The sequence below is a fragment of the Dermacentor silvarum genome, chromosome 1 (genome assembly GCF_013339745.2).
Source record: "Dermacentor silvarum isolate Dsil-2018 chromosome 1, BIME_Dsil_1.4, whole genome shotgun sequence".
Classification (NCBI taxonomy): domain Eukaryota; kingdom Metazoa; phylum Arthropoda; class Arachnida; order Ixodida; family Ixodidae; genus Dermacentor; species Dermacentor silvarum.
In genome coordinates, this window is record NC_051154.1 from 4,570,014 (window position 1) to 4,596,578 (window position 26,565).

Below are 26,565 nucleotides of genomic sequence, written 5' to 3' on the forward strand. Positions count from 1 at the left end.
AGGATTCCACCTAGCATATTTGATGATGCATAGGTATGCGTGTATGATAAGCTGCTTTGTACGTATTCTAACCACTGTAGTCTGAAGGTAGCGCGAAGCTTACCAGAATGCTGTCGCGGAAGAGCTTTCCCCTTATGGATCCGCCGTATCATTAAGAAGAAAAACTGGATTGCTCGCGCTTACGTCCTTCGTAGCTTTAGACACTTGGATTTTATTGCACGGCATTACGCTTGTTCGAGCAGTTCATGTGCTCTTATCAAGCACGAGGTCGCGGGGTCGAATTGCGGCCGCATTTCGATGCGGGCGAAATGCAAAAACGCCTGTGTCTCGTGCATTGGGGCACGTTAAAGAACCCCAGGTGGTCAAAATTATTCCGGACCACCCCACTACGGGGTGCCTCATAATCACATCGAGGTTTTGCCACGTAAAACCAAAGAATTGCGTTTTAACAGCGGAGCTGTTTAAGCCGGCCGTAATTTGTGCCACCTGCCACTGCGTTGCCTAGCAACCACCTCACGGAGCGTCGCGCGCAATGCTCGGGAGAGAGAAAGAGAAAATGAGAGCGACAGAAAGTGCGTGCTTCGCGCGCTATGCTCAGGAGAGAGAAAGAGAAAATGAGAGCGAGAGAGAGAGAAACACATTATAGCAGCACCAACGAGGCAACGCGCAGAGGTGCTGTCGATGCCATCCGCGCTTCTCCATTTCCCCGCATTAGCGCCGAACGCTCGCGGTGTCCGTGACTGCAGCAGGTGCCTCAGGCGCCTGCTGCAGTCACGGACACCGCGAGCGTTCACGGACACCAAGGCGCGCAGCAGCTCCCACCAGCTGCTGCGCGCCGCCCGTACACTGTGCATAGCTTTCGCCCCACTTCTCCAACGTGTGCTCGGACTGCAAGGGCTTCGCGAGGCGTCCCCCAATGCCACGGACCACGAGGAATTGCTTATACACTTGGTACAACTTAGCATCACTTCGTATAGCCAGGACCAGCTAGGAACCGATCAGCTCCGCTGTGTCTTTAGCCTTGCGCCACTAGTGCCAGCTTCCCCTTTTTTTTCTTATCAATGTCAATATGTGTTAGTCACGTTTTCTTTTAGAGCGCCGCTCGCCCGTTCCTGTGCCAAGCGTCGGCGTAACCGAGCGAAGGAGCGCAGCGGATGAAAGAGCGAACGGGGAGCGCAGCGGGGGATCAAAAAATAAATGTCACAGTTTCAAGGGCGAAACAATGAATGCGATAGCAACACAGCAATGTCATACTAAATAAGGTGAGCGGCTTTGGTAGCAATGTGAATTGTAGCAAACATGAGCTGATTAAGTAAGCAGGTGTGCTGCGGCGTAAGTAGACCGACATGAAGAGAGACTCGATGACCACGAGAAGGCGCTTGTGAAACGGTGGTGTTGATGAGAAGCGCTTCCCGTGGGCAGCGCGTGCGAAGGGAAACACCTGTAGTGCTGGACTGCCGATCCGGGCAGCATTGCATGTGTAGCGTGCGTTGGAAAATCTGGCCCGACTACTACTAACTGATTGAACAAGCGTGGTGTGAGCGCGCACAAACAAACATGAATAGATCACACTGAATGACTGCAGACAACGACTGTCAAAACGCTGGCAGCGAGCCCATACGCCGCAGCGGGCGAAGGTACCTGCGGTCTATCGCTTCAACGGAAACTGAGCGGCGAATGCACGGCGCATAAAGGTCAGAGCCGTGTGGAGATAACAGACGGTGGGGGCGAGCGACGAGCGCGGTTGTTGGCAGAGTAGAAGTGCGCCCCCCCCCCCCCCCCCACCGCGCTCCCTCCGGCGTTGGCTTCCCGCTTCCTTGCTTGCGCGTGGGTGATTGAGTGCGTTCGCTCTCCGTGACAGCGCGCGTCCCCGCACGCTTCCGCTCGGGCATACGGCGCGCGGCGAAGATTTTATCTATAGGGAACCTCACGGCGACGGCGACGGCAGAAATCCGTTTGCAGTGTCCATATAATTGCTATCGCAATAAAAGCGGCGAGAGCCGGCAGAGCGTGAGGAGGAAGGTCAAGCGGCGGAAAGCGTAGTGCGGCTATGGCTACGAGATGGCTCGAGAATCGCTCCCGGAGAGAAGTGGCTGGCGCTATCTTGTGCAGCCCTTCAGGGGGCACGGCTCATCGCGCCCATGTGTCACCCACGCGCTGCTTCTCGCCATCTCCCGATTAGCGAGGCAGTCACGCCACACCTCGCTCCAGCCAATATATCGCGCAATGAAAACATGTATAGAGCTGCGCTCAAATTTCGCATTAGGGAGTATCGGAATCGTCGGTGACTTTTTTTTTTTTTTTGCAGCGCTTCTGCAGTCGTTCAGGAGCAGAAACGAACTACGTCCAGTGCTGAATTTCTCGCTATCCTTTTGCGATTATGAAGAATGAAATGTGCGTAGGGTTCGACCACAACGGTTGTCCATCTGTCAGTGCTACTGCACTCACTTTATTGCACTTATTGCTCAAGCCCTCCGTGACCGAAATCAGCAGCTGTAAGGAGTAATTGAAATAGACAAGATGCTTGGCCTGGTCCATCTGGTTTCCGCCTAGTGGTCAGGGGACTTCAACAGAGAATTATTGAGACAAGATTTAGGTACGGCGCGTTTAACACGTTTCGAATGGGAATGGAAGCACTTGCTTATTGCCTCTCGGCTTGCAGCTCCAGCAACACTGAAGCTACAAGCTACTAAAAAAACGGCCTTTCTTACCCAACATCGCAAATAATTTGTCAACTCCTTCCAAAACGCCGTTTATTATACACCCTTGTCGTGTATATTGATCATACAGGCCGCTGTATTATTCAGAGGTTAAAGGATCATCATTATAACCCAGGTGGCCTGTGTGCTCGGGCCAATGATTGAAACGTACTGGCAGTGCCTGTTCCAATGACGGCCTAAACTTAACAGCGTCGCGCTAATATCGGCTGTGCCATTCTGATAGAAATCCAATTCTGGCCCGGATTACACATGCAGCAAAGAATATCAGCACTACCATGCAACAAGGCGGGAATTATTGGACCGACATTCGTATGACTTGCCGAAATGGGTTACAAAGTTGACTTTTTTTCGAACACTAGCCCATAATAAGCAATTTTTCTCTAGTACATTTTAGTGCTTTTCTCGTGCGGCCTGTTAAGCTATAATAAGGTTTAAAAAAAGACAGTACCTAGAGAAAAGTGCAAGAAGCAGAGCATACGGTCACTGAGTAACACTGCACTGTTACGGCTCTTCAGCGGAGCTGATGGTCGATACAGGAAACAAGCAACACTTCTTTAGTTGAGATTTTTAAACAGCCTCACTTATGCTTATCTTGACGCTGCTGTCACACATCAGGTTGTTCACAATGGGGTATCATATTTTGAACATAGAAATACACCCCTTACTTAGACTAGCTCTTTACCACTTTATAACATGGTCTGGCTGCCGGAGCAAGTGCAGATGTATCTTATTTGTCTATTTTCTATTGTTTCTTTGCAATTATTTCAGTCATCTTCATTTGGAGGAGAAAGCTTTACAAACCACAACGAATAACAGCGTCCGTTTTTTGAACAAGTTTCACTCTATCTAGCAATTAAACGACAATCACCACTGTACAGTGATAGCACTTTTTCTTTGAGCGCATGTTTGAGCTTCTATATCTGCGGATAAATCGTAAGGAGTTTGTAAGTGCAGCACCTGCGTTTCATGGGGGTGGCGCATCTCGCTGTCAATGCTGGTGGCGGTTCTTACAAGAGCAGTTTTCGCCTCCTGCCTCCATCCTTCAAACCCCTCCACCCCCCACACAGCCTGGTCACTGCTACGAAGCCAGCTACACACTGCTATGTAGAATCGGCTGCGCGCGCGCATGTGGTTCAGGTCCTGCTTGTCCGTCTGGTGCCGCCCGAAGAACGCGTCGGGGCTCGACCCTGCGGGGTGAGTCTTCTTCATTCACCTTCTGTGCACAGCTAGCGTGCCGATTGGGTCAAGTGGTGCTTGCCATTGCACTGCAATCGTGAACAAATGCTCGCCTGCGATCTCTCCATCTTAATGTGTCCACGGATTTTTATGAGTGGTAAACATAATTGTAGGCTTATGTCACCCCCCCCCCCAAAAAAAAAAAAAAAAAAAAAAAACGTGGGCAGCTTGTATTAGTGGCGCAAGGCTGGAGTAAACAGCGGAGCTGGTGATCGACCTAGCTTCTTCCAGGTTTTACTAGGCTTGGCTAAGTTTTGCTAGGAAATGCAAAGTGCTGCTAGGTACGGCATTCCGAATCGGCTCGCCGCCGACGCGCAGATTCTCGCTTAACCGCGCGACGCGCTTCAAGATGAACGGCTTCATCTTCGGGTGTCCGGATCTTCTTTGGTCGTCCCGTGTCAAGGATACATGTTCTCGTCCCAGATTCGACGAGAGTTCTGCCGCCGTCGCGGCGGCTCCGAGCTATATCTCCCCGCTGACGTCACGACCAAGCTGCGCCTCAACAGTTAACAGGGCGTGGCTGGTCGAAACCTGCCAAGCCGCCGCCAGAGGCGCCTGCTGCAGTAACGGACTTAGGTCCCTTACAGGGGCCTTATAACGGACACCGCGCGCGTTCGGCGCGAACGCGGAGAGAGAGAGAGAGAGAACAGCTTTATTGAAGAATAAAACGCTCAATGGGTGGAGCCCCTAGGCCAGGGCCCCACTGGCTTCCGCGCGCCGTCTTGCTTGTCGGATGATGGCCCTTTGGACCTCTTCCTGTGAGCTGGACAGCGCCGCCTCCCATTGTATCTGCTCCGAAATTTCTGTGTTTATCTTTTCTGTATATGCCGTGCATGCCCATGCGATGTGGTCTAAAGTTGGCGTGGCCCCGCACCATGGACATGTGTCCGTATATCTTTCGGGATGAATTTTATCGAGAATGGGCAGGTTGTTATATGTATTGGTTTGTAGCTTTCTCCATATATAACTTGTTCTTCTTTACTGAGATTCTTATCTGGGGGTGGTAGTTTCATTCTATTTCCTCTGTGATAGTTTAAAATTGCAGAGTAGTTCTGGTCAATCGGGATCAGGTCGTCAGAGGCGGCCTGTGAGCACCTGTGGTGTGTAGCATGCGCACGAGCTACTCTGTCAGCCTCTACGTTTCCCCTGATTCCCTCATGACTGGGTACCCATAAAAGGTGAAATCTGGCTCGGGGTCTTATATCTCGTATAATCCTATAGGCTGCGGTGGATACTCATCCCCTGAGGTAGCTTCTGCATGCCGCTTGAGAGTCCGGTTATTTGTTGTTGGTTTGGTTCCGTCGCTTTGATAGCAAGCGCTATTGCTTCTGCTTCCATGATAGTGGCGTTGTGAGTGGAGGCGCTAGTGATTTCTCTGCCCATGTAGTCAGTGACAGCAGCTGCCGCTCTTTTCTGCCTGCCTGGGTATCTTGCCGCGTCCACGAAGCGGGAGTTGTCTCCGTGCGTTTTCTCAATGTATGCAGCTCTGGCTTCTCTTCTGCCTGCATGTAGGATTGGGTCCATATTTCTGGGTATGGGCGCCACTTTGATGCTGTTTCTCATTCTTGTGGGGATAGGTTTAGCTTGGTCGTATTTTTCTAGGAGCTCGTGATACCCGAGTCTGCCAAGGAGTTTCCTACCCGTGGTCGTTTGTGCGAGTCTGTTTCTTTGAGTTATCAGTTGAGCTTCTGCCAGTTCCTCGAATGTATTATGAATCCCGAGGGACATGAGTTTTTCGGTTGAGGCGCATTGCGGAATTTGTAGGGCGATCTTGCATGCTTTCCTTAAGCACGAATTCATCGCATCCTTCTCTGTTTTCGTTATATGGTAATACGGCAAGCTGTAAATGAAGTGGCTAACCACCAGGCTTCTTATTAGGCGAAGGGTGTCTCATTCCTTCATCCCCGTCCCTTTCGTGGCCACCCGCTTTATCATTCTTGCGACTTGTTGTGTTGCCGTCTTGATGAGGTTAAGCCCGTGTTGGCAGTGTTGATTTGATTCTAGCCACATGCCTAGTACCCGGATTGTGGTCTTCTCAGGTATTGCATCATTTGCAAGTCTGATTTCCAGTTTAAGGGCAGGGTCCGTCGGGACGTTACGATTCCCTTTTCCTCTCCAGACTCGTATAATCTCTGATTTCTCTGACGGGCATTGCAGCCCTCTGGCTCGCGCGTATGTCTCGATTACACAGGCAGCTGCTTGTAATCGTTCTTCTTTTTCACGTAGCGACCCGGTGATACACCAGACTCTAATGTCATCCGCGTATAGGGCGTGCTGGATACCCGGGATGGCTTGTAGTTTCCTTGCAAGGCCTATCATCGCCACGTTAAATAGCGTTGGCGAGATCACTGCGCCCTGGGGTGTGCCCTTGTTGGGTGCCTTGAAGGTCTTGATTTCTACTGGGCCAAATTTAATCTCAGCGGTTAGTTGGTTTAAAAAGCTGCGAACATAGTTGTATATCCGCTCTCCGGAATTTGTTTCAGCCAGGCCATCGAGTATTCCTTGGTGGCTTACGTTATCAAAAAGCTCCCTTTATGTCGATGGCCATGACAACGTGTTCGCTTGATCTTGGTATAATTGTCAGGACTTGATCCTTCAACTGTAGGAGGATGTCTTGAGTTGAGAGCTTGGGTCTGAATCCAAACATAGTGTCTGCATGGAATGATTTCATTGTCCTCAAAGTAGTTTTGTAATCTAGAGTTGACCATTCTTTCAAATAATTTCCCCCAGACAGGAAGTTAGCGAGATTGGTCTAATGTTAGTAATTGCTAATTTCTTGCCAGGCTTGGGAATTAAAACTATTTTAACGTGCTTCCACTGCCCTGGAACTGTAGCCTGCTTCCAATGTTCATTGATAAATGTAGTGTATGCCTGTAAAGCCTCATCGCTTAGGTTTCTAATCATGGGGTTAGTTATCCGGTCTTTGCCTGCCGCTGTGTTTCGGGTCATTTTCGCTATGGCAGCTCTAACTTCTTCGATGGAGATGGGTTCATCGAGCTCAGGCTGAGGCGCCCCCCCCGTATTTGGTCTCGCAGGGTGTGGGAGATTGGTCTGTTCCGAAGCACTTGTTATATAATCTTCTTTGAGTTCTTGTTCCGTCCCTGGGAACGTATGGATTAGCCGTTCCACCGCTTTATAGCCCTCGTCTTAGTTTTGGTTGGTTCTATAATTGCTCTTAGTATGCGCCAAGTTTTTGCGGTACTCAGTGTGTCAGTAAGGTAATCACAAAAGCGTTCCAAATTGGACGTAGCTAGTTGCACTGCGTACTCTTCCGCTTTGCGGGTGATTTCTGCAATGCGTACTTTTAGCTTCCGGTTCTGTTTTTGTCGCTTCAGTCTTTTCGTGAGTCCTCTGCGTGCCTCCCAGAGATGCAGTAAGTGAGGGTCTATCTCAGGTATCTCACATGTGCGGGCTAGTTCTTTTGTGTCTTTATCCTTTTGTGTTCTTAAACTTTCGAACCATTTACCTAAATCATCGATTGTGGTGCTTTCTTGGTTTTGCATCTTGTGGTATTTCGCCCAGTCGGTAATTTTGGCTATTCCTATGTGTCGTTTGATTTCCCAGTCCGAATTGTGGTGCTGATGATGTAATGGTCGCTGCTTAAATCATTTAGGGTGTTTATCCATTGCGCATCTTCAAATTCTTCACTATCGTGAGGTCCGGGCTGGTGTCCATGCTCACACTGTTGCCCTGTCTAGTGGGCACTTCAGGATCCGTTATAATTGTCATGTCGAGTTGTTCCGTTTGTTCTAGAATGGTTCTGCCCTTAGCGTGCTGTTTAGGGTATCCCTAACTAGGATCCTTGGCGTTGAAGTCACCTACTATCACCAGTGGTCTTCCCTTTACCAGGCGGGCAGTTCCCTGCAGGAGGCTGTCAAACTTTGACTTTCTCTGGCTTGGTGGACTATAAATGTTTAGTATAAGGGCACTCTTTTTGTTCAGGCCTCTATATATGATTTCTATTAGCAAATGCTTGATATCCGTGTCGGTAAAAGGATCGTGTTTGATTGCGGTAATCGATTTCGCTACCAAAGTCGCTATTGCTTTCTCCGAATCAGGGTGTGTCTACACCTCGTATCCCTCAAGGTTTGGAGGGGATCCCACTTCCTGGAGGGCTATCACAGCTGGTGGCTCACTCTGTGAGCTCACCAGCTGTGTTAAAAGTCCCCTTTTCCGCCGGTACCCACGACAGTTCCACTGCCAGATTTCGCAATTCTGTTCTGTTGCTGCGACTGCATTTGCTTTAGTATCGCATTCTCACGCTCTAAGTCACCCAAGCGAACTCTCATGAGTTCTAGCTCTCAATCAAGGCGCGTTATCTGTGCAGTTGTTTGAGGTGTGGGTTGGGAGGCTATTGCTGACCAGCTCACCTTGTTTTTGTCGCCTTCATTCTTTTGAGATTGTTTCTTGTTCTTCTGTTGGCTGGTGCTTTGTTTCTCCTATTGTTTTCTGCCCCGGGAGTTGGATCGGCCTCGGGAGGTCGACCTCTACGCGATCGGTTCCTCTCCCGCGAGTCAGAGCTCTCTCCGTCTGAACTGAACCACCTCTTCTTGGGGTTTCCTGTGAGGTGGTTGTCTCACACGCTGTCTTCCCCTTTGCGCGTCAGTTTTTTGGTGCACTCTGGTGCCGCTGTAGGATGAGCTCCCCCGCACAGGGCACACTCGGGCTCACACTCATGGTCCGCTGGTGGGTCGCGTAGGCCACATTTCTCACAAGCCTTGATAGTTGGTGTTGGACAGACATGCGTCCTGTGTCCTTGATTTTGGCATATCTTGCAGTATTGTCGAGTGGGTTGGTAGGGTACACATGACGTCTCGCCACCGTAGTAGTATACGTAGCGTGGCACTATGGGTCCATCGAACGTCAGCACTGCCGTCCTCGATTTGCCAAGCATACGGGCGTAGAGTATTCGTACCCCTTGAGTCCGCACTCTCGGGTTGTTGATGAGTTCGTCTTCTGTAGTTCCAGGCTCCAATCCATGTATGACTTCCTTAAGGAGGTTGTCGGGCGTGGAGATGTGTGTGTCTATAGAATGTCTGTTGCCTCGCAGCTCCAGCTCCTTGATATTCAGGATCCGTTCCGCTGTTCGTTCTTCGGGTGTGCTTGCTATGAGGATGTTAGAGCCCGGCCGTATCCGCAGCCAGAAATCGTCTCCTGTGATGTTTGCAGGTCCGCCACATGCCTGGACTATGGCTCTGGATACTTCATGCGTCCGCAATTCCCGAATCGCCAATCCTGGTTTCGGTCAAATAATGCTTTTCATCTTATTCTTGGGTAGAGGGGGTGCTCTTCGGCGCGGGCGGTCCCTTTCCACCGTGCGTCGCCTCATAGCTAGCTCTCCTGTAGGTGGTATTGCGTCACGGGCCCCGTCGCTTCTTCCTCCGGAGCTAGGGCGCCCCCGTTGTCCTTGTGCACGCGGCTAGCGTCCCCGGCTCCACCCCTGCCTGGTGGCTGGGGTGGTTGAACCCACCATCGGGTGTCCGCGCTTCTTTTCTGATTTTCTTGCGCGTTCGTAGTGATAATGCAATTTGCCACTGACCTTGCTTTCTGATGTCCTCGGCGTTCTCAGCGTCGGTGTCGGTCTCCTCGTAATTCACCTCGTCAGGTGAGAGAAAGTCGTCATCAACACTCGTGACTGCCTCCATTTGACTTTCGGAGTCCTGGTCCGTGTGCATTGTGGTCTTTGGTTGGTCCAGGTTCTTATGGGGTGGAGTTCTGTTCGCCACGTAGCCGTTAGACCGCGTACGGGCTCATGGAGCGGCGCTCTCCACACCAATTGTTAGGGTTAGCGTGGCGAAACGGCGTGCAGGCGATGATCTTCGATTTCGGAAGAACCGTGGTTCGCATCACCAAAAACTTGGTATCGGCGACATCCTTACGCCTTCTGGTATATCTGATCCAATTTCGGGGCTTGTCCATTGATTTTGGCCGCAACAGAATACAATCGTAAACGGAGCCGTTGAGAGTGCTCATGATGATGATGATGATGATGATGATTTATTCGCATCCCCTTTGAAACGGGGCGGCGACAAATAGTCACCTAGCCTGCTTCATTTAATCAGGTATACTATACATGTTCTTTATCAAGCATTTTTGTATACCTCTCATTATTTTTATTTTTCAAAAATTTACCTTGTACCGCTGCCTATGATTTTAAGAGATCAGGTCGTATCCATCTTTTCCCTGCTTTTTTTCCACCAGTACTCTAATCGTCTCTTGCTGATCTCTACGGCTGATCTGTTTATGTTTCCTTCCACTTTAAACCCAAGCGCTTCTGGGAGTTGCACGTTACCTACGGTTCTCGCTGGGTGGATCCCGTCGCATTCCATCAGGATGTGCTGAGTGGTCTCTGGATCTTTACTGCAGCATACACATGTCTCATCTAGTTCTGAATATTTGTTCCGATATGTTTTTGTCCTTAGGCAATCGGCTCGAGCCTCAAATAGCAAGGCACTGCCCTTTGTGTTATCGTACAGATTTTCCCTTCCAATTTCTTTCTTCTCATTCTTGTAAATCTCCATTGTCCTTTTTGTTTCCATTATTTGCATCCAATTCACGGTCTTTATTTCTCTCACTTTCTTTCTGATGACCCCTGGTTGTCTATTTACAGTTTCGATTATCCTGTACTTGGTTGCCAACTTCCTTGACCTCTTCCTCCATTCTGTGTCCACGCTTTTCATGTAGAGATACTTGTGCACTTTAGCCGCCCATTTATTTTCATCCATGTTCCTGAGCCTTTCTTCAAAACTAATTTTGCTTTGTGCTTCTCTGACTTCAAAAGAGGCCCAACCCATGTCACCCTGCACTGCCTCATTTGTCGTATTACCGTGTGCTCCCAAAGTCAACCGGCCTACTGATCTTTGGTTAACTTCCAAACCCGCCAATATATCCGATTTTAAGCATATAATGACATTTGCGAATGTTAGCGCTGGCACCATTACTCCTTTCCAGATTCCACGCACCACCTCATACTTATTGTGGCCCCACAGTGCTCTGTGTTTCATTATTGCTGCATTCCGCTTCCCCTTTATTTTCAGATTATCTTGGTGGTTGCTTGAGTAATTCTTTCCTTCGTTTATGTGTACGCCGAGGTACTTATATTGCTTCACTATGGGTATTACTTGCTGTTGAATTGACACCACGAAGTTACTCGTGTGTTCATTAAAGATCATAATCCCTGATTTCTCTGTGCTAAACTTAAGGCCTAGATTTGTCGCTGCGTTCCCACAGATATTCGCAAGTATCTGTAAATCTTTTTTATTGTCCGCTAGTAGCACAATGTCGTCTGCGTACATCAGTCCAGGGACCTTCTGTTGCACCATTTGTCCATTACGCATGTAGGATAAATCAAAACCTAATTCGCTGTTTTCCAGTCGTCTTTCTATGCCCTTGACGTAAAGCGTGAACAACAATGGTGACAGAGGGCATCCTTGCTTCAATCCTTGGTGAATTCCCACCATTTCATTTCCTTTTCGGCCTTCCCATGCCACTTGTTCTTGGTTGTCTCGATATATCTCCCTCAGCAGCTCCACGAAATCGTCATCTATGCCTTCGTATTGAAGAATATCCCACAACAATTCCCTGTCTACGTTGTCATAAGCTCCTTTAATATCTAGAAATGCTATACATAAAGGTATTTTCTGAGCTACTGAAATCTCTATGCACTGAGTTAGTACAAACATATTGTCTTCTAAGCGTCTGCCTGGCCTGAACCCATTCTGTAGTTCCCCCAATACATCGTTTTTCTCCACCCACTTCGACAGTTCTAATTTTATGGCTTGCATTGCCATTCTATATATCACCGACGTTACTCTAACTGGCCTATACGAGTTCGTCTTCTCCTTATCTCCTTTGCCTTTGTAGATGAGATTCATCTTACTTTCACGCCATCCAACGGGAATATTCTTTGTTCTAATCACTTGCTCTATGGCATTAGTCAGCAGTGCCTTGCTTTTTGGACCGAGGTTTTTGATTAGCTGTATTGGGATTTCATCGGGTCCTGCTGCCGTGTTGTTAGGGACATTTTCTGCTGCCTTTTTCCAATAAAAGCGTTCTATGCTAAATTTTGATCTCTCAGATTTCTCTGTTGTTGCTGGATCTGTTGTCTGAACTACGCTTTTTCTCGTGCCGAAGTTATGCCTGATAACGTCTGTGATGTACCGCAGCGCATCATCGCCTTCATAGATGTTACCGTCGTCATCCCTTATAGCCGTTTGCGAGTTTCTAGTTGGAGCTCCGAGTGCTTTTATATGGTTCCAGAATCTTTTTGGGGCGCCTTTGTCTCTTTTGTGAATGTTATGCACCCAACGTTCACTTGCGCATTTAATTTTCTCTTGCACGAGCTCACTCGCAACCCTTTTCTTTTCTCGGTATGTATTCCATCTAAGGAGCACCTCTTCTTGTAATCCCAACTTTTTGGCTTCTCCATGAACCCTAGATGCCTCTTTACGCTCTTCTATAGCTTGTTTAATTTCCTTGTTCCGCCACTTACGTGGTTTCCTCTTTCCAATCCAACAATTGTTTTGCCGTGTCCGCCTTATTTCATGCTGCATAACATCCACCAGTTCCTTATATTCCCAGACTGCTGTAGGAAAAGCCTCAATTTTCTTCTCTATGTTGTTTGCGATCTCTGTCATTTGCTCGTCATTCATTTTTAAAAACTCTGATGCTATTGGTTCATGTTCTGCGCTGATATCTCGCCCAAACTTTAATGCTAAACGTCTATGATCGCTTCCCAGGCTATTTTTTCCATTTTCGTCTATTATCATTTGGTCTAGTTGTTCGTAGACCATTTCTGAGACTAAGGCGTAGTCGATACATGACTGCCTGTTTCCGCATTGCCACGTTACCTGTCCATGACACTTATTCTCCCTGTTAACTACTATAAGGTTCTGTTCATCACACAAATCCAGCACTAGAGAGCCGTTGTAATCAGTATATCCGTCTAAATCGTCCATGGGCGCGTTCATATCTCCCACTAATATCACCTGGCCCGAGTTACTGAACTCATTAATATCGCTTCTAATGCAATCGACCAATTCCTTATTTTTTTCTCTGCTATCACTACCTGTCCATAGGTAAGCTACTCCCAGCCACGTCTTTTTACCTTGCCATGCACCACTAATCCATAAATGCTCTTTACATGTCTCGTTTACCCTTCGCCACTTCATACCTCGCTTAATTAGTACGCTTACGCCTCCGCCTTTCCTTGACCCGGTCATTCTGTTGCACCCTTCCCATACAAGGTTGTCAATAACAGGCGGCTGCTCCAAATCTCGTAGATGCGTTTCGGTCAAGGCGTACACGCTAATCGCTTCATCATTCAGTTGCGTTTGAATTTCCAGCCATTTTTCCTGCTTGCGACCACCCTGCATATTAATGTAGCAAATTTTACCTTCTCTATTCTTATCCTTTCTGCGTCTTTTCCTAACTCCTGGTCGCCTAATCCTGCCCTTTACTGGTGTTTCGCTGTGTTCAATACTCAATCCTGCTTCCTGATTGCCTGGGGCCCGCCTAAAAAAGCTACAGCTCGTGCCGCGAATCGACGTCCGACCGGTGTTGCTACACTTTCACTAAAATGTATCCCGTCACGCACAAAAGCGCCTTCGCGGCCTGCTCGGTGCAATTCTCGGTTGATGTCAATGACCGTAAAATTCATTGCTTTATGTAGAGTCCAAATTTCCCTGTTTACTGCAAGAACTGCCCTTTCAATTTTATAACCCTGCCTTTCAACCTCTGGCACCGTGCACACCGCGATTTGTACTTCCTTTGAAACATTCCGTAGGTCGGTGACCCCTTTGGCTATTTGCTTTGTGATCCCTGCTCCTCGTTCGTTCAGTACGTCGATCACTCCGCCCATTATCACCACTAGGTGTCTCTCCTCCATTGTGTCCCACATGCGTTCCTTGGCCTTCGCTATCACCTCTCTAATCGGCCTTCCCGGAAGCGCGCTAACCTGGACTCGTTCGTCTGCCCCTACCCTCTCTGCTATCGCCGGTTCTACTTTACGCATGTTGGAATCCCCAACAAAGACAACTCGACGCTTTCCATCCCCCTCACCGCCGAAAGCTGCCCCCGAAGTCACAATGCCCTCCCCTCCTTTCTTGTCCTTGCCCTTGGCTTGGTTTTCTTCCCCGGCCGCGTCAGTGGTATCCCCTTCGTGACTACCACTGACGTTTCCGCCACTACTTCCCGGCGTGGCGGGTTCGGCTGTCTCTGCACTCGCATCGGAGCCAGCTCCGTTCGTGGTGCTCGCCTCGATGCGTTCATCATTGCTTTGCAGAATGGTGGCGCTCAGCTGTATTTCTGCGTTAGCTAGCTTTTCTTCTGCCTCCTTCCTCTGCTTCTGCTCGATTTTAAGGTCCTTTTCTAGCTTTCCAACCCGCTTAGCTAACTTATCCTTGTCTTGCTCTAGGCGGTCTAGCCGCGACCCTAGCACACACATCCTACAGATAAAATCTGCACCATTCGATTCGCGTGCTGACTTAAACCGCGTTTCTTCCAGCGCGTAGGAACGCTCGCACTCAGAACAACGCACGCGTGGGTTCCCCCTAGTACCAACCATCATCTCGTACTAACAAGGCGTAGAGGTGGCAAAAAAAATTTTCTTTACCTACTTTTATCTAAGCGAGGAGACCAAGAAAGTGAAAAAGCATTAAAATAATTTATAAAGATTGCTTGGCTACGCTAACCCTCCTAAAAAAACCAAAAAGTGAAATATAAATAAGAAAACTTATCTCTTTGGCACGCTGCTCCTGCTGCGCTGAAATGGCACCTCAACTCGACACGTCCGCTCCCGTCGGCTTCACTCCCGGCGCGTTTGAACGCCAGGTGGCGCCGAGCAGTGCGTCCGCATAGGGTTCCTCGATGCGTGCGCCCCCCTCCGCCGCCGTGTAGGGTGGAGACAACCGCGTCGTCTGCTACGGCGTCCGCCATTATGATGCCCTCTCCACAGGCAGCCTATAGCCAGGATAGGCAGCAAGCGGTACTTTGCGCAGCTGCACGTAGACTTCGTTATGTAAAACGTGTGGTACTTTAACGATATGACGAGAACACAAAGTTTTCGCATCGGCAGCGTGAAGGTCTCCTATTTACGTTCTGTAATCTTTATTTTTAGAGCGGAATTTGCAGCCGGTCTCGCTGGCAGCGGAAGGCTACCATACACGCCAGCTGCGTAAACACCTTAAGATAGCGTCTTGTTGGGCTATATATTGGTTAAACGTGCAAAACACACACACACACACACACACACACACACACACACACACACACACACACACACACACACACACACACACACACACACACACACACACACACACACACACACACACACACACACACACACACACACACACACACACGCGCGCGCGCGCGCGCGCGATTCCCATCGCATTTCGTTGTGTGTGTTTTGTGCCTTCAACAAAATTGTAAAAAACATTCGTGTTTTCAAATCAGTCATTAGCTACCCCATTTATGGACTGCATGCTGCAACGCAGGGTATTCTGAATTTTTTTATTTCGTTTACCGTCCTGTAAATGTGCAGATGGGTAAAAATTGTTGAATACATGTCAGATGATTTGGTGCTCTACATATGGCTTTTGTGGCATTAAATCATGGCTCTCATGCAGGCATTGACTATGAAACCTTGTTGAGCATGTTTTCCGCAGCAATATAGCTTAAACCGGTAACTGTTATAAAGCAGTCGGTCATCGATATCTTTAAAATAAAGCGGCCACACGGCTTCTCAACGTAGAGGAAACAAAATGCATTCAATACATAGCAATTTCTCATGTCGTAGATTGTTTATTTGGTTGAGAATTTTTTCAAGAACAAGCGCTACAACTCACTGCAAATTAACTGCAGCGCATGTCTTGCTTCCACTCCCACTGATTCTCGTGGCTTCGAGCTGGCGCGACATGCATGTCACGATTTTCATGTTATTAGAACGTGTCACCCATGGTCGTCAGACATTGTTGTCTCGTCATACCAATTTTGGTATATATCAAGTTAACGAAACGTCCGCAAGAGTACCAAGACCGTGGCACGCAAATCATGCCGCTCATGACATTCATGCTTTGATTTTCATGTTATAACCTGTCATTTATGTTCGTCATGCAGTCATCTTGTGGCATACCAATTTTCGTATTCATCCCATTAACGAAACGGCCAGGGAAGCACCAAGACCGTGACACGTAAATCATGCCGCTCATGACATGCATGTCATGATTTTCATGCTATGACCTGTCATTTATGTTCGTCATGCAGTCATGTTGCGCCATACCAGTTTTAGCATACATCCCATTAACGAAAGGGCTAGGAGAGCACCAAGACCGTCGCACGTAAATCATGCCGCTCATGACATTCATGCTTTGATTTTCATGTTATGACCTGTCATTTATGTTCGTCATGCAGTCATGTTGTGGCATACCAATTTTCGTATACATCCCGTTAACGAAACGGCCAGGAGAGCCCAAAGTCGTAGGCGGCTAGATAGATAGATAGATAGATAGATAGATAGATAGATAGATGGATAAATAGATATGCTCAATGTCGCCGAATTGCGCTAAGAAATGCTTCGCATTTAAAAGCGCACAACGTAGGCGCAGATCCTTACGCACTTGCAGCTCATGCACAACAAGTGTTTAAGAACAGCGCATTTTGTGCTATCCAGAAACGAACGAGTTAAACAGGCACGTTTACATGCCAGATATCAAGACTACAAGACGGACAAACGCTACGGGAAATAGCGTGCAAATGAACTATTACACACGGTGCACTGGTGATTACGATTAAGCCCGATCGGGATCTGATTTCTCAACAATGATCGGGTTCCTTCTGCAGCTTGGGCAAGGGAGCTGATGACGATCGAGAAATTCGATCCGGATAAGGCTCGATCCCGATCAAAAGTGCCAGTGTCACACAGCTTCAACTCCCCAAACACAGAAAGGCAATAACGTATACGCTGCACAAACAGGAACGGTCCGTGGGTTGCCACTTGTCGCGCCGGATCTTTACCAGCCACAGGAGTCGCCTCTTCGGATCTTTCGGAACATCTTCCAGCCATTTCGCGAATGGTTTGTGCACTGTGGTACGCAACACCTGGGCATTTTGCCCTAGAAGACGCCGCACACGTGTCTCACTCAACCAGCCGCGACGATGCGTGGGGAGCGCAATGGCGGCCGCTGGTCGAAAGGCGGCATTCACCCCTTCACAGAATGACTCCACCCTCCACGGCGGCGGAGGGGGGCGCACGCATCGAGGAACCCTACGTCCGCACTGCTCGGCGCCACCTGGCGTTCAAACGCGAACGGCGTCGGCAGCATCTCTGCGCGTTGCCTCGTTGGTGCTGCTACAGTTTCTCGCTCTTTCACTCTAATTTTCTCTTTCTCTCTCCCGAGCATGCTCTTTTTCCCTCTCCTTAACGTCCCATGTCAAGGCAGCACGGAGAGGAGGCGACGCACACGCCGCTCCGCGAGGGGGTGAACGCGCGGGGACGCGATCGCTCAGCGAGGTTTTTTCCGACGCATTACGGACTTACGGCCGGCTTATACCCCTGACACACGGGCAACTTTGCACGAAACCCCTTTTGTTACTACCCTTTGCAGAGAGGAGTTGCGCCGATGACACACGGCATCGCACTAACTTCTTTAGGTGGTTCCGCAGATGAACGCGGGAAAAAAAGCGTTGTTTGTTAAAGAAGCAAGAGAGAAAACATGGCTTATAATGCGCATTTTCGGAATTCAACGTGGCGGCGCTAACGACGTGGTGCGTGCGTTTCAGAGTATAGCTAGAATAAACCTTCACTGTTCGACATATCGCATTAACGCTAAAAATTTAAACATTTTCTAATGTAAAAAAATATACTTACGGGGCACCGTAGTTATGTAACAGGTTTTCTTCAATTGATGAGTTGTGCACGCTGTACGCGAGAGTACGCCTTTCCGCTCGAAAAGTAGACGCCCAATCTTCTTTCCCGCAAAGCAACTGTGCCGGGAGGGAAATACTCCTTTGTCGTGTGTCACTGCGCTTGAACGCCTTTCCGGTAGATGTCACCTCACCTAAAGGAGTGTGTCAGGGGTATTGCTCCGCTGTTCAAAGACCGCGCTCGTGGCCGCCGTACTCCATGTAGCTCGGAAACACGCGAACCTACATTTTTGCAAAGGTGTTGTGGTGTGCCAAATTGAGTGTATTAGAAAACGGCGCCTAAAGGCTGCACGTTTTACAAACAAGCCTGTTTCAATGAACAAAATGTCGCGATACAGCTGCTCTAAAAAATTTCCCCACTTTCTCAAACGCTTTTTCTCGTCGCTTGAATTCAACGATTTGTGTGTATATTACTGTTACTAAGACAAGTTGTCAATTTCTTGTGGTTTTTTCGTTAGAGTTGCGATTTCTTTCCATTCGCGTGGCCTTTTACTGCATCGATTTGTTGATTTGAGACGGTCTAGAGGACGGTGTGTGTTTGACGATTGCAATGTTCTGTCGAATTTCTCTGCTATAATCGTGCCACAGCGATGTGCGGATTCCAAGTTTAGTTTGGCTAGAGATTTAAAACAAAGCGATCTATGCAACGTTATTACATTTCAAGTATGATAAAATAAACATTTTCAAAATATTTTTATTCATACGCGTCCCCCCCCCCCCCCCCAAACCCTATAACCACTGGATTGTTGTCGAGTTCCGCGCAGTGAGGGAACGCAAATGTTTCAGCAAAAAGCAGGCAAAACGCTGCCGGCGCAGTGAGTTCAGAAACACTCAAAGTCCTATTTTTACGTGTTTGCTGCACGTCCAGATGCTGATGAGTTCTGGCATTTACGCAATTTTACGCAATTTTTACGCAATTTTTAGAAATCGCCTGTGGCAGGTAGCATAATTCTTATCGTCGAACTGGGTTATTCGAAGAGGCGGACGTACATTATTAGTAGCACGAGAAATCGAAACACATATTCAACTAATTAAGAAAAATTCACTAATTAACTTGTTAGTTAATTACTTTACGGCACATATTGCAATTTACGAATTGTAGCCGGTGAACTTGCAAGACGCATCCACTTGAAATTAATTTCCAGATTTTTTGAAAATTCCGTGAAGATTAATTTTGAACACCCGGAAGATAAAGGGTGATCATTTTCAACTTTTACGGAATTTTTAAAACTTGCCTGTTGCTGATAACATAATTCTAATCCTTGGCACGATTATTCAGAGAGGCGGACATTACATGCATGAGAAATCGAAACACATATGCGAATAATTAACAAGAATGCTGTAATTAACTTCCTAATTAATTACCTTACACTATATTAAATATATTATTACAGTCAATGTAGCCGCATTAGTAGAAGAGGAGGAGTGTTAGCGGAGAAGACGAAGAAGAGAACGCTTCTTGCTCGCCGGAGGCTCGCCCTGAGGCCTGTTCAATAAACAGCGTTTGTCGCGCGTCGTAACAGTTTTTGGTGGAAGGTGCTGGGTAATTGAAGTAACGACGGACCCGGAGCCATTTATTCTTCGCCGGAGTCGTCGCCTCGCCGGACTACCCCCTGTGCTTGTTAACATGACCAACGAAGGAGACGCTCGGGGACCAATACCTGCCGCTCCGGGATCAATGCCTGCTGGTACGTGGCGCCACTACCGAGAACCTCGGGTTTTCGCCGGGAGAGCAGGTGAAGATGTAGAAGAATGGCTCAGACATTACCAACGGGTAAGCAAGTCCAACGGCTGGAACACCACCGACGTTATCTTCGCTCTCACTGACACTGCCCTGATGTGGTTTGAGAACCACGAAGAATTATTAACAACGTGGGAACGTTTCGTTCATGACCTAAAGGAATGCTTTTGGCGACTCGGACGCAAAAAAGAAACGCGCAGAGCATACCCTGGCACAGAGAGCACAGCTACCAGGGGAGACTTGCACTGCCTACATCGAAGAGATCTTGAAGTTGTGCAAGCAAGCCAACGCAAGAATGTCCGAGGAAGACAAGGTCGGGCACCTGCTCAAGGGCATAGCAGAGGATGTCTACAATTCTCTGATCGGCAAGGACAGTCTCGCTTCAGTGTCTGATGTCATGAAGCACTGCCGTACGTTCGAGGCGCTGAAGATGCGCCGAATAACGCCAAAGTTTGGCCGATTGGCCAATGTTACCACTGTGGCCAGCATCGATATGAGCTCTTCATTTGACTTGGCGTCGACCATACGACAGATCGTCCGCGAAGAGCTAGACAGGCACACCGAGACGGCACGTCGCCTGCCTGATGTCTCTGATGCCTCGTTTTCGCAAGCCCCGGCGACTTCACCACCTTTGAATGGATGGCAACCGTCGGTCAGCGTCGCGAATGTGTCAGAGTACCGACACGCACCGGCATCGAGAGGCCACTACTCTTCGGATACCCGATTTGAACCTCACCCTCGTTACGCACGTTCCTCTGGACGCCCCACCACTGGCAATGCTCCGCGTTACGACCCAGTCATTCGTCCTAGGCGTGCAGACGTGTCTGACAGCTCTGAAGACTACCGCAGAAGCCGTCCGCTTCCGACATGCTACGTCTGCGGCGTCCTTGGCCATATATCCTGGTTTTGTCCTCAACGCCAAAGGTATCCGTACGATCAACTTGCTGCCCCAGCCCCCAACGCCCAATGGCCTTCTATGGCGCAATCGCCTTCTAGCAGCAACTTTTGGCAAGGAAGCTTACGGAACCGCTCACCTGCCTCCGATCGTAGCGTGACGCCACCTCCTGTTCCTCGATTGCACCGGTCTCCTTCCCCACGGCGTCGTTCAAGATCACCATCGCCGGAAAACTAGAGAGCGAGGCCAATGGAGGTGAGGTCGCTGGAGATTCGCTGCTGAAAGATATGCCTCCGCCTGTGTTTATGTTGAAGAACAAAGTGAAAGTCCTCGTTGATGGTGTGTCTACATTGGCGTTAGTGGACACCGGTGCTGTTGTATCTGTCATGAGTCTCGCTTTCCAATAGTTATTAGGACGCAAAGTGGTATTTCAATGGAACCGAGTGGCAACATTTTGTGGCGTGAGCGGGAATTCGTTGCGGCCTGTTGGTTTTTGCACTGCACAAGTGTCACTGGGTGGTAGAGTTTTCACGACTGAATTTACAATCCTCCCCCGTTCCTCACATGATGTTATATTAGGTATTGATTTTCTGCAGATGTGCGGTGCCACCGTTGATTGCCGAACAGGGGAGATGTTTGTGAGTGGTGACATTTCTTACGAGCTCATGCAGGATGCTCCAAACGAGGATGGCTCATTTCATGCCTGTGAGGACACTCTCGTGCCTGCTTTGTCAGCTCTGCGCTACTACCACTCATCGGGCCTTCGACGCCACAGTAGAGCCGGCGTATTTACCGTGCATGAAGAAGAACATTTTTCTGCCACATTGTCTTGTGTCTGTTGCTCAGCGGCGCTCCAAATTATGGGTTGTCAACCCTTCAGGCGAAAACGCAGTGGTACCTGCTGGCATGAAGCTTGCTTCCTTCAAAGAGCACAGATCGACGCCAGTCGCCGTGCTCAGATGCTCCACATACACGAGTTGACATCTGCTCGGAAGACTCGAAGATTCTGCCAATGATCAGCAAGTCGATCAGCATGGACGAGCGCCGTACATTAGTGAACGTCCTGACTAAACACTTAAGCATATTCGACTTCGCCCAGGGCGATAACGCGCCGTCGATTCCTGCGTCTCGAACCAAGCACAGAATTAACACGGGGTCGGCGCAGCCTGTTCGACAGAAACCCTATAGAGTGTCACCGTCAGAGCGCCAGGTTATTGACGAACAGGTTCACGAAATGCTACAGAAAGGAGTAATTCAGGAGTCATCTAGTCCGTGGGCTGCTCCAGTTATACTGGTGAAAAAGAAAGACGATACTTGGAGATTTTGTGTGGACTACCGCCGTCTCAATTCCATTACCAAGAAAGACGTTTACCCTCTTCCAAGGATTGATGACGCATTGGATTGCCTTCATTCAGCATCCTACTTTTTTTCTGTAGATTTGCGATCGGGTTACTGGCAAATCCCAATGCACCCGGCGGATAAAGAAAAAACGGCCTTTATAACCCCGGATGGCCTTTTTGAGTTCAACGTCATGCCGTTTGGGCTTTGCAATGCACCCGCGACTTTCGAAAGATTTATGGACACCATTCTTCGAGACCTCAAATGGCATATTTGCATGTGTTACCTAGACGACGTTGTCATGTTTGGAAGCACTTTTGAAGAGCACAACAGGCGTCTGGAAGTCGTCTTAGACTGCATCGAAAACGCCGGCCTAGTACTCAATTTTAAGAAATGTCACTTCGGTGAGCGGCAGACATTGGTGCTTGGCCATCTTGTAGACAAGGATGGTATTAGGCCTGATCCACAAAAGACAGCAGCTGTTGAAGCGTTTAAGCCTCCTCGGTCTGTTAAAGAGCTTCGTAGTTTCCTAGGCCTCTGCTCTTATTTCCGCCGATTTATACCTGCTTTTGCCGATGTCGCCTATCCCCTGACTTGTCTTCTGCATAAGGACGCCGTTTTTGAGTGGACTCACGAGTGCGACGCATCTTTTCGTCAACTGAAGTTCTTACTGACGACGGGTCCCATCCTTTGGCATTTGGACCCAGCTGCACCAACAAAGATCCACACCAATGCGAGTGGCGTGGGGGTCGGGGGAGTCCTCGTTCAGCGATGCGGCCGGAACGAGCATGTCATTGCTTATGCGAGTCGTACGTTAAGTAAGCCTGAACGCAATTACACCGTTACGGAGCAGGAATGCCTAGCGGTCATTTTTGCTGTGCAACGTTTTCGCTCGTACATGTATGGACGCCCATTCACAATCGTCACAGATCATCATTCATTGTGTTGGCTTGTCAATCTTCGTGATCCCTCTGGTCGACTCGCGCGCTGGGCTCTACGTCTTCAGGAGTACAACTTCACAGTTTCATATAAGAGTGGTCGCCGACACGCTGATGCTGACTGCCTTTCGCGAATGCCGCTAAACACCACTCCTTGTGATGCCGATAACTTTGATCACTTGATTGCTTCTTTGGCACCTGCATTCCCTGATAAAGAGACCTTCGAGAAGGAGCAGCGAGAAGACTTCAGCTTAGAGCCACTTTTCAACGCGCATGACTCCACAACAAGCGGAGGATATTGTGTTCGGGATGGCCTCCTCTACAAGAGGAATTTCGCAACCACTAGTGCCCGCTTCCTTCTTGTAGTTCCGGAGAAGCTACGCTCCTCTATTCTGCAGGTTATGCACGACGATCCTACCTCCGGACATCTCGGAGCAGCGCGTACATTTGCAAGCCCCGGTCCAAGAACGGTTTTCGTGCTTTTTTCGTGGTTTTCAAGAATCGTGCCCAAGAACGGTTTTACTGGCCCCGAATGCGTCGGTTGACTGAAATGTATGTGGCCAGTTGCGCTCAGTGTCAGGCCCACAAACACCTAACTACGACGCCAGCCGGCCTCCTACAACCACTGACGCCTCCGAGCTCTTTTTTCGAGCAAGTTGGAATTGATCTCATGGGTCCCTTTCCCCGCTCATCGAAAGGGAACCGTTGGATCATCGTATGTGCCGACCACCTGACCCGGTACTGCGAGACGGCTGCTTTGCCATCTGCCACCGCCAGCCAAGTTTCCTTTTTCCTCCTGCATTCGATCATTCTCCGTCACGGCCCTCCTCGAGTAATCATCAGTGACCGCGGCCGCCAGTTTACTGCAGATGTCGCGGAAGAGCTTCTTCGATTATGCGCTTCCAGCTTTCGCCACTCGACACCGTATCACCCGCAAACAAATGGGCTGACCGAGCGTACCAACCGCACACTGGTGAACATGTTGTCCATGTACGTCGCATCGGACCATAAAAACTGGGACGACATTTTGCCATTCATTACATACGCTTTTAACACAGCAAAGCACGAGACTACTGGCTACAGCCCGTTTTTCCTACTCTACGCTCGTCCGCCGCGTCACACACTGGATACCATATTTTTTTTCTCCACCCACGACGATCTCACCATCGCCGAGACTCTGTGTCTCGCTGAAGAAGCTCTGCACTTGGCCTGCATACGTACTCTGGCTTCGCAAGAGCGGTCAAAAGCACGGTACGACAGGCACCATCGGGATGTCACCTATTCTCCAGGGGATCTAGTCTGGCTATGGTGTCCGGTGCGCAAACGTGGCCTGTGTCAGAAACTTCTTGCCAACTATACTGGCCCGTACGTTATTGTTGACCAACTCAGTGAAGTGTATTATCGACTGGCGCGTCTCACCGCAACTGGACGGCGCTCCGCCAAGACTGAGGTTGTGCATGTCGCTCGTCTCAAGCCCTTCACACCGAGAACTTAGCTGACTTGCCCGGCGGGCTTCGTCTAGGAGGGGAGGAATATTACAGTCAATGTAGCCGCATTAGTAGAAGAGGAGGAGTGTTAGCGGAGAAGACGAAGAAGAGAACTCTTTTTGCTCGTCGGAGGCTCGCCCTGAGGCCTGTTCAATAAACACCGTTTGTCGCGCGTCGTAACAATATTATATTTATAATATATTAAAAAATTAAATTATGGGGTTTTACGTGCCAAAATCACGATTTGATTATGAGGCACGCCGTAGTGGGGTAAATTTCGACCACCTGAGGTTCTTTAACCTAAATCTAAGTACACGGGTGTTTTTACCCCCATCGAAATGCGGCCGCCGTGGCCGGGAGGCATATATTGCGATATATGAATTGTAGCCGGTGAGTTTGCATGGTGTATCTAATTGGAATGAACTTCCACAATGACACCAGTTTGGAAATATGCGCCATCAAACTCGCCTTACGAATGTACTGTTGTTACACTTACTTTTTTTAACAAAACGCTCTTTCATGTATTGAAGCACAAAAGTAACTGGAACGGCCATGTATTCGGTCCCACACTTAGGGAAATATTTCGGAAGTGGTGTCATCCTGGAAAGTCATTTCAAGTGAATACATCTTGCAAACTCACCGGCTACAATTCGCAATTTGCAATATGTGCCGTAAATTAGTTAGTAAGCGAATTAATTAATTTTCGTTAACTATTTGAATATGTGTTTCGATTTCTTGTGCTAGTAGTGCCCGCCTCTTTGAATAATCCAGCTCAATGACAAAAATTATGCTATCTGCCGCAGGCGATTTTTAAAAATTCCGTAAAACTGAAAAATGATTACCCCGTATACATTGAAGCAATGACTAAGCTTGTAATTGGCTTACGACCCTGGCTTGTAATTGTCTACCTTGTTTAATTAACAGCCTTTGAATAGCGCCTTGGCGTAGGACACGTGCAAATGGTGGTTAGTGAATATGGCCCAAATTCCAGCACGTCGTCTTTGATTCGATCATGCCACGGGTGTTGCCCGAACTTGCAAGTCATGCCGAGGAGCAACCTTTCGGTCAAGTGCATATTTTTGCTAGTGCTTCCTGACGGGACCACCCGATACATATTCATATTCACATGTAAAATTTTGCACCAAGGCTGCATTATTTCGACACTATTAGAAACTAGGCTTTTTATGCTGTCAAAAACTTTGTTAGAGTTGGCCTTTAATTCTGAAGGGCTATGTTGACTAGGTGTGTGGTGTAAACAAGACTGTAATGTAAACTGTGGTGTAAACAACACAGACAGATCCTGTGCATTTCGTGTTTCTGGTTTAAATGTGCTCTGCGACACCTTCGAAGAAATGTGTAATAAATGTCTTGATACTCGCAAAACTCTAGCAGCAACGTTTACTGCTCTCGGCTCAAAGTTTTATACTTGCAGCATGGAAATTCTTGAAACTGAAACATTGGCACATATATTTTTCATTCCCACATATGTGATAATATATGTGTTTACTTTCCAGCGCAAGCATCACTTCCAAATAAGGGGGAAGTCGCTGTGTGAGGTGACATGATCGCTGTCCTCAGGCACCTGACCGACGTCACCTTGCTGCCCTTGCAGCTGTGGGCACCCAATTCCTGGGTTCTCGATTTGTGAGCTTTCCCATAACCCACCGTCATCCGCCTAGCTTCACGGAAGATGCCTGTTTGGCACTTACTGATTTGTAAATGAACTGTTTTAAAATAATAATCTAGCATCACCCACTTAGCTCCAGCAAAAATGCCTCTTTGGTACTTGACGATGAGCAACAGGAGAACAAGGTGAGAGCTTCGACAAGTCTTCAAAGCGACGTCCACTTGTCGAAACGTTGGCTCTCACCTCGTGTTGCTCATCGTCTCGAATTTCCATCTCCCGCATTCCCCATGTTCAATCTGTTTGGTGCTTAATTAGTTGTAAATAAACTTATATATTTCAGTATCCTTCTCAGTTATTATTTGCATGTGCGTACAACTTTTGCTTCTTGGATATTTCCATCGTGTTTTGTTAGCTACTAATGGTTGTGGACAGTATGGGGACAACTGCTGCCAAAAATACCGCTGACTCGCGCTAATAATGGCTGCGTACTCTAGATCCAGCGTATTTCATATACTCGTCATACAGTGGGCATTGTGCGAAAGCTGGCATTGACAATGGCCCAGCGCTGGTCCTATGCCAGCAAGACATAGGCGTTGACCTAATGTTCGCCCCATCTTGGCTTCTTGTCCAGTATTGGACGAGGGCTAGTACCAATCT

General features: G+C 48.5%; 1 protein-coding gene across 4 annotated transcripts in view; it reads left to right on the plus strand.

The window, feature by feature from the left end:
- Positions 1–26,133, plus strand: part of LOC119456179 (atrial natriuretic peptide-converting enzyme) — a 608,985-nt gene extending 582,852 nt beyond the window's left edge. For 3 of the 4 annotated variants that reach the window (XM_049660866.1, XM_049660865.1, XM_049660868.1), the window contains one exon: positions 25,796–26,133. In XM_049660866.1, the coding sequence (XP_049516823.1) occupies positions 25,796–25,836 (41 nt within the window). In that variant the 3' untranslated portion in view covers positions 25,837–26,133. The remainder of the gene's footprint in view (positions 1–25,795) is intronic. The other variant, XM_037717807.2, reaches the window with a different exon arrangement.
- Positions 26,134–26,565: the final 432 nt, after the last annotated feature.